General features: G+C 35.3%; 1 protein-coding gene across 2 annotated transcripts in view; it reads right to left on the bottom strand.

Moving 5' to 3' along the window:
• LOC110461493 (sodium/hydrogen exchanger 3-like) overlaps positions 1–6,503 on the bottom strand; it is a 16,159-nt gene extending 9,656 nt beyond the window's left edge. Inside the window, exons 1-5 of one of the 2 annotated variants that reach the window (XM_021514966.1) lie at positions 6,425–6,503; positions 5,222–5,582; positions 4,034–4,079; positions 3,635–3,676; positions 224–295 (exon numbers count right to left, since the gene is read on the bottom strand). In XM_021514966.1, the coding sequence (XP_021370641.1) occupies positions 224–295; positions 3,635–3,676; positions 4,034–4,079; positions 5,222–5,513 (452 nt within the window). In that variant the 5' untranslated portion in view covers positions 5,514–5,582; positions 6,425–6,503. The other variant, XM_021514967.1, reaches the window with a different exon arrangement.
• Positions 6,504–9,156: the final 2,653 nt, after the last annotated feature.

Here is a 9,156-nt window from a genome sequence, read left to right as displayed (position 1 = left end):
TGGAACCCTGTGTACTTACAGAGGGAGGAGGTAGTGGAAGCCTGTGTACTTACAGAGGGAGGAGGTAGTGGAACCCTGTGTACTTATAGAGGGAGGAGGTAATGGAAGCCTGTGTACTTACAGAGGAAGGAGGTAGTGGAACCCTGTGTACTTACGTAGGGAAGAGGTAGTGGAACTTTTTGTACTCACGGAGGGAGAAGGTAGTGAAACTTTGTGTACTTACGGAGGAAGGAGATAGTGGAAAAACGTCTCTGGAGTGAAAAATGCCTGCAGGTCACCACTAGAACCGGAGAAACTAGAAAAACAAATACAAGTTATTACAAACATTATGACCATTATAATAAAATCATTTATATTCAAACTTTGATATTGGAAATATCCTTTTAAAGTTCAAAGTGTTCATCCAGTTGTGGCCATTTTTACATGAATACTTATCACATGACCTGATGGTATCCAATGCCAAGGAATCAAAACAGTCTGTTGTTCCTAGCTTACGCACAAAATAAAGTAAGTCTGTTGTTCCTAGCTTACACACAAAATAAAGTAAGTCTGTTGCTCCATGCTTACACATAAAATACGCCTAAAATAAAGTAAGTATGTTGTTCCTAGCTTACACACAAAATAAAGTAAGTCTGTTACTCCTAGCTTACACATAAAATACACCTAAAATAAAGTAAGTCTGTTACTCCTAGCTTACACATAAAATAAAGTAAGTCTGTTGCTCCTAGCTTACACACAAAATAAAGTAAGTCTGTTGCTCCTAGCTTACACATAAAATAAAGTAAGTCTGTTGCTCCATGCTTACACATAAAATAAAGTAAGTCTGTTGTTCCTAGCTTACACATAAAATAAAGTAAGCATGGAGCAACAGACTTACTTTATTTTATGTGTAAACTAGGAGTAACAGACTTACTTTATTTTATGTGTAAGCTAGGAACAACAGACTTACTATATTTTATGTGTAAGCTAGGAGCAACAGACTTACTTCATTTTGTGTGTAAGCTAGGAGCAACATGCTTACTTTATTTTATGTGTAAGCTAGGAACAACAGACTTACTATATTTTATGTGTAAGCTAGGAGCAACAGACTTACTTTATGTTATGTGTAAGCTAGGAGTAACAGACTTACTTTATTTTAGGTGTATTTTATGTGTAAGCTAGGAGTAACAGACTTACTTTATTTTATGTGTAAGCTAGGAACAACAGACTTACTATATTTTATGTGTAAGCTAGGAGCAACAGTCTTACTTTATTTTGTGTGTAAGCTAGGAGCAACATACTTACTTTATTTTGTGTGTAAGCTAGGAACAACAGACTTAATTTATTTTATGTGTAAGCTAGGAGCACCAGACTTACTTTATTTTGTGTGTAAACTAGGAGCAACAGACTTACTTTATTTTTTGTGTAAGCTAGGAGCAACAGACTTACACATAAAATAAAGTAAGTCTGTTGCTCCATGCTTACTTTATTTTATGTGTAAGCTAGGAACAACAGACTTACTATATTTTATGTGTAAGCTAGGAGCAACAGTCTTACTTTATTTTGTGTGTAAGCTAGGAACATCAGACTTACTTTATTTTGTGTGTAAACTAGGAGCAACAGACTTACTTTATTTTGTGTGTAAACTAGGAGCAACAGACTTACTTTATTTTTTGTGTAAGCTAGGAGCAACAGACTTACACATAAAATAAAGTAAGTCTGTTACTCCTAGCTTACACATAAAATACGCCTAAAATAAAGTAAGTCTGTTACTCCTAGCTTACACATAAAATAAAGGAAGTCTGTTGCTCCTAGCTTACACATAAAATATAGTAAGTCTGTTGTTCCTAGCTTACACACAAAATAAAGTAAAACACCATAACACTGACATCAATATATGGAAATGTGGAATTAAAACAAAATCTTTTGATTCAAACTATAGCACATACAAACTTGTGGGCTGTTACCGTGACTCAAATGTTAATGTTACCTGTTGACATTGAACGCTGAATAATCCAAACACCTTGTTATCTGTTGACATGGAATGCTGAATAATCTAAACACCTTGTTATTTGTTGACATGGAACGCTGAATAATCTAAACACCTTGTTATTTGTTGACATGGAACCCTGAATAATCTAAACACCTTGTTATTTGTTGACATGGAACCCTGAAATATCTAAACACCTTGATATTTGTTGATATGGAACTCTGAATAATCTTAACACCTTGTTATTTGTTGACATGGAACGCTGAATAATCTAAACACCTTGTTATTTGTTGACATGGAACCCTGAAATATCTAAACACCTTGATATTTGTTGATATGTAACTCTGAATAATCTTAACACCTTGTTATTTGTTGACATGGAACGCTGAATAATGTAACACCTTGTTGTTTGTTGACATGGAACGCTGAATAATGTAACACCTTGTTATTTGTTGATATGGAACGCTGAATAATCTAAACACCTTGTTGTTTGTTGACATGGAACGCTGAATAATCTAAACAACTTGTTATTTGTTGACATGGAACGCTGAATAATCTAAACAAATTGTTATTTGTTGACATGGAACGCTGAATAATGTAACACCTTGTTGTTTGTTGACATGGAACGCTGAATAATCTAAACAAATTGTTATTTGTTGACATGGAACGCTGAATAATGTAACACCTTGTTGTTTGTTGACATGGAACGCTGAATAATCTAAACAAATTGTTATTTGTTGACATGGAACGCTGAATAATCTAAACAACTTGTTATTTGTTGACATGGAACGCTGAATAATGTAACACCTTGTTGTTTGTTGACATGGAACGCTCAATAATCTAAACAACTTGTTATTTGTTGACATGGAACGCTGAATAATGTAACACCTTGTTATTTGTTGATATGGAACGCTGAATAATCTAAACACCTTGTTGTTTGTTGACATGGAACGCTGAATAATCTAAACAACTTGTTATTTGTTGACATGGAACGCTGAATAATGTAACACCTTGTTATTTGTTGATATGGAACGCTGAATAATCTAAACACCTTGTTGTTTGTTGACATGGAACGCTGAATAATCTAAACAACTTGTTATTTGTTGACATGGAACGCTGAATAATGTAACACCTTGTTATTTGTTGATATGGAACGCTGAATAATCTAAACACCTTGTTGTTTGTTGACATGGAACGCTGAATAATGTAACACCTTGTTGTTTGTTGACATGGAACGCTGAATAATCTAAACACCTTGTTATTTGTTGACAAATGAAAAGAAGCATTTCTAATTAATCCTACAAGTATTTTATTTATCGCAAAATATGTAACTCATGTTACACAAAGTGTTTTTTATTGAATTTGTACGGATAAATATCTACGATCATATCTAAAGCAGGAAGCTCTCCGTGGTCAAGTGACCTTAGGTATTGTTGGGACATTACACAAACATCATCCTGTTCCCAGTGAGATAAAATCTAGACTGTTTCCTGTTGTGTTGATAATACCCTAACAAACAGTGCACAGTATAAGCAGGAGTTAATTCAGGATGAAAATGTTTATAATGCATTTAACTTGTATTCAAAATTATAAAAATATAAATCAATTCTGATAATGTTTTTAAGTTTCAAAGAAATAAATTAAAATCAGGAGAAAATCACTCACTAGATGATGGCTCCAAAGACTACTCCAACAATGATGAGGAGGCTGAAATCATAGTAAATCAACATTGATCGGCTGAACTTAACAGTCAATTGATTAGATATCAGAGTAGTAGTACTGTATATAGTCAACACATATACTATTGTACAGTGTAAGGCAATAAGACTGGAACAAATAAGGTACATCTATTTGAATTATAGATTTACGCTTTACATAAGTACTAGTCATTTGTCTGATAAAGCTGAGAGAGTACATATCATACTAGTCACCAAACATCACACACGGTGGTGATATATGAATCTGTATTCAATGCATGAAACAAAGACAAGGTCAACCTATCTACAAATGTTACTGGGTAAAAGATTATAAAGTCATTGCAATGTTTAGCAAACCCCAACTTACCACGACTCTGGGAGAAAGGATGAGAGTTTGTCAGCATAGTGAAAACCTGCAAATAGAAAAGGACAAAACTTGAAAACTCACCAGTGTAATATGCAAGATATACTATGTAACCAAACATGTGAATTCTGTACTTTTAGGGCTAGCCACTATATGTATGTTTGTTTGGAAGTCCAAAAGACTAGTTTTTTTGCTGGCCCTACATCAATGTTATTATTTCAAGTTTTCCTGAAGGTATCATTCTCAGTTTATATTAATAATAATATATTTGAGGCACGGTAGTCAAGTGGTAGGATGCCAGGCTCGTGACCGAAGGGTTGCGGGTTCAAGTCACATCATGGCACGACACTGTGTTGTATATGTTCCAGTCTACTCAGCTTTAAATGAGTATGTGGTTGGGCAGTGCTAGAAATGCTGTATGCTAGATGTGAGCGTTGAAATGGCAGCACTGACTGTATGCTCCCCAGGGAGTTGAGAAAGATATTGACTGGTTGCAAAGGCCCTATAACCACGGATACAAATTTGTGAAGCGCTTTGAGATGACCTATGAACTAGGTTGTGATAAAGTGGTATATAATTACCTTGAACTAATATTGTTATTATTAAATTAGACCACGTTATCAACTACACATCCTATTACAATATATATATGGTGGATCCCTAGACATTTTGACACTCATCATGAAATATTTAGGTATTAGAAGCAGTTTTTTGAAAGGAATATTCCTTTTTCTATCTCTCAGTGACATGATACTGCTTGACATAATAATGATAATAATAATTTGAGGTTCTTATATATCGCTTTATCACAACCTAGCTCGTTGTTCGTCTCAAAGCGGTTCACAAATTATTATCCGTGGTTATAGGGCATTTGCAAACAGACAATATCTTTCTCAACTCCCTGGGGAGCATACAGCCGGTGCTGCCATTTCAGCACTCACAGCTAGCATTCAACAATTCCAGCACTTCCCAACCATGTACTCATTTACAGCTGAGTAGACTGAAACAAACGGAGCAAAGTATCTTGCTCAAAGATACAACACAGTGCCATGTCGTGACTCGAGCCTGCAACCCTTCGGTCACGAGCCTAGCGTCCTACATGTATCACTAGACTACCGTGTCTCCTAACCAGTAACCAGTGATGTTTTTACCTGCTTTCTGAGTATTTATTAAACAAGTATAAATACTTACCCATCTTACTGATAACAGCAACCAACACAACAATTGTAAACAAGAAGGGGGAACGGATTTCATCATAACGAATTTCTACGACCTCCACATGGTGACCATTTGACCCCTCATGCTCACTGTGATTGGTGCTGTGATTAGAGGAATGGTCGTCGCCATGTTCTGAAATGTTGTGAGTAGTCGAATAGGTCACATCACTGGTTTGAGGAGAAGACGTAGATGAAGAATTTGAAAGTGATATGAGACAGACTAACACAAGAACAAATAGCAAAAGGGCCACTGGATTTCTCGCCATGATGTGCAAGCTCACAACAAACACGTCAGATGGTCATGTTGACACAGGCAGGTAACAAACACCTCAGATCTAAAAATATATTTAAATAAAATTAAAATCAATTTGATATTGAAACATGATCAGCACATGCTTTCACAACTGACTTAATATGTTGATGGAGCTTTTCTCCCTACAAAACCAAAACCCCTCAGACTTGAGCAAGACTACTAGGTCTGTAAATATTGCAAGTCAGGGGATCCGGGATATTCAGTTACTTAACCGGTTGGGCACAACCAAAATTTTGATTTTTTTATATAGGAAAGTGAAATTAGATTCGAAGTGCATTCAACCATAACATACAAAGATGTTACTCAAATGCAGGATTATTACCCATAAGCGCCGTTGTGCCCAACCTGCTTAATATTTAGTACACTACACCTGACCACTGATACTGCTTGATAAAATGACCGCTCTGCTTCAACTGATTATTCTGCCACTTTTGGATACGCATGTTAATGATGTATAAGGATGACAAGAGAGAATTGTGCTATACATTCTATATATGTAGTGAAACACATACCGCCCCGAAACCAATGCCTAAATAATATAAAAGTGACACCTAATCGAAATGAAATCACAGAGGAGCGGCAATGAATAATACAAAGAAAATCCTTCACCTACAAAAAAGTACCGACAAAGTGAACAAACATTATTGTACGCAATGTTTCAGGCACATGTGTGCGTTATGTACGGAAATCACTAATTTACCAGGTTACTTTCACTATCAATACTGTGATATAAAACGAAATTCTTCATTACCATGCGTTAGGGCATACTTGAAACACTGTCAAAGGTAGTTATCGATCGCTACTCAAACCCTGCAGTTACATTTAATGTCATAGATAACTGCGCTGTCATGATTAGGAACTCACCTGCAGAACTCGCACCGCTGTCAATATACATCCGGTTCGCTTCCGTGTTTGACTTTTTTCGTTGGAGTTATTTCCCTTTCATCGTATCGAAAATTCCGAAGCTCTTGTTAGTACACTGATCGCGTACCAGCAGGGGCGTAGGCCTAGCGTCTTTAGAAAAAAAAAGCTCGGGCTTACACAAGAACAATTTGTGTATACCAAATGTCTAAACAATGACAACTTAACAATAACAAAAGATGACACCATGCAATCAAGATAAAAATTACATTTCAACAAATGATAGCAGCCATACTGCACAAAAATGGACCGAACTTGACCCGGTGTCACTTATGTTTGGAGACGTTGCATTCATTATTTCAAAGAAACACATTTTTATTTTATTTTTCATAACAGCCATCAATACTGACAAACAAATCGATAGCAAATTCAAGTAAAATCTCTAAAATGTAATTTTCTGCTTAGAGCGTGCACGTGTTCCATGCAATCACCTGTGCCGGGTACTCTCTTGGGAAAATTGGAATTAACGCACGCAGCTCCAACTGAATTATACAGTTTACTTTAAGATACAACTAGGACCTGTCTGTTTGTTTGATCACGGAATTAGATTATCTAAGTCCGTGATTTGATCAATGGATATTTCAGAATTTAATTTCAAATGGATCCGTTTTCTAACAATCGAGATATTCAATGCTGTTTATATAAAATCAGAGACAGTTTAATTTTATATGACTCTGGTTAAATGCAGATAAGTCTTTAAATATTCAATGGATAATACTTTAAAAGGCTTGTATTATCTCATTTTTTTATGTTGATATCTGATTTAAAATTGTCCAAACATATAGTAAATACAGCCGCTGCAGCAAATAGATCTTTAGGCTTTTTGAAAAGAAGTCTCAAAACAGAGATTTTTCCGTAATCTTCATATGATTGAATGAGGATTGGATAACTAAAGAAGAAGAGAAGGAAGAAGATATCTCAGCGTGCTCTTTTTAATTGAACCTGTCTAGAAAGAGTTACGTGCGTTTTTTATAACTAGATAAAGAACTGCAATATAGAAATACATTTTCGTGATAAACAGGTTCACTCTACCAATTACGCTACCTGGTCGCCGGCGATCGACTCAGTCCAGTTCTACCGCATGCACTTAATAGATAAATCATAGATGTGATTCAAATTAACTACGATGTATAAAGTGGATGCATTTCAACTCTTAAATAAAGGAAAAGACGGGATGCAGTGCGCATCGAAGCTGGTGCAGAGTCCAGGGGGAAATTGCAGATTTTACGTTCCGACTCTCCACACACACAAAAAATCATTAAAAAAATCAGTATTTCGGACTATATCACTGTGTAATATTATTTAATTTGTTCCAATGTAGGATCTTTGCTGTTTCCCGACCGACCCACTTAAAATGGTATCTGCTGAAATGTGTTTTTAATTTGGATAAAAAATGGACTGAAAAATCGCTGAAAGTTAACTTTTTTTATTAAGAAATCTGCATAATCAGAAAAAATACCTACCAACTGAAAAAAAGTGACTGAATAGCGAAAACTGAAAACATTTTTGTGAAGAGTTGCCCAAATGATATACAGTTAGTTATACTGACGTTAGACTATTTTATTGCGAAGTCAATTTGTGAAAAAATCAGAAAGTTGAATTCTGCCTGGCTGAAACAAAACGACTGTATGAGACATACGTTGTGTAATGTACTCCATTCAAGCTCACTGGGCACTTAGAATATATCTTTAAATAACCGGCTCGGAAGNTTCTCAACAACGAGTCTTTAGTACTTTCATCTCTTCTAGGAGATTCTTCAGACTGTTTATTTGAAGTATATATATACATATACGGACTCTCAAAGTCTCTGTGTATATTACATACGGACTCTCAAAGTCAAAATGATGAAATATTATGCAAATGTAAACAAAAAGTCTAGTGTCGAATTAACCACGCGGACGTACATGTACGTCTTACTAATCCTCATCATATGGTCCGATCTAAGTCCAGCCACTGAGACACTGGTCCAGCCCATGATAAGATAAATTTTATTTAGAGTCGGTGGGTATATAACAAAATAATATATAAGCTATGAAGAGCTTTTGACCGACATATACATATACCCTGTGTATGCCATAAAAAGGTCGGTATACAAAACATCGACAGGTATCAACACCATTAGTTACAGATGTACAAAAAACTTTGATGAAAATGTTTTCAATAATAATCTAAATTCAGCCCACTGGGACATCCCTAATATAACAACAACAGGGGATGTAAATGATGCGGTCGAGTCGTGGAATAAAACTTTCACAGATATTTTAAACAAAACTGCGCCGTTTAAAGAAAAGCGGGTCAAACACAAAACAATTCCTGAGTGGTGGAATGAAGACATCTCCACAGCAATCAAAATTAGAGACAATCATAAACAGGATTCTAACTTTGAACTCTATAAAAAATGGAGAAATCGTGTAACAGCTTTAGTGAAAAAAGCGAAAAGTGAATTTTATAAAAATGTTCTAGATGCATGCAAAAAAGAACCAAACAAGTATTGGAAATACTTTAAACAACTGGTTCCAAACAAACCTGATGAAAAACCAAATTTTATTATTGCTGACGGTAAACAAATAGACGAAACGGAAGAAATTGCAAATAATTTTAATAATTTCTTTACAAATATTGTAAAGGAATATATCTCTGAAACTGTTTCAGATTCTCCGACAATATGTCTTAAA

This window comes from Mizuhopecten yessoensis, unplaced genomic scaffold (assembly GCF_002113885.1).
Source record: "Mizuhopecten yessoensis strain PY_sf001 unplaced genomic scaffold, ASM211388v2 scaffold10629, whole genome shotgun sequence".
In the NCBI taxonomy this organism is placed as follows: domain Eukaryota; kingdom Metazoa; phylum Mollusca; class Bivalvia; order Pectinida; family Pectinidae; genus Mizuhopecten; species Mizuhopecten yessoensis.
The sequence above is the reverse complement of the archived record's forward strand: the minus strand, read 5'-3'. Positions and strand labels throughout refer to the sequence as shown.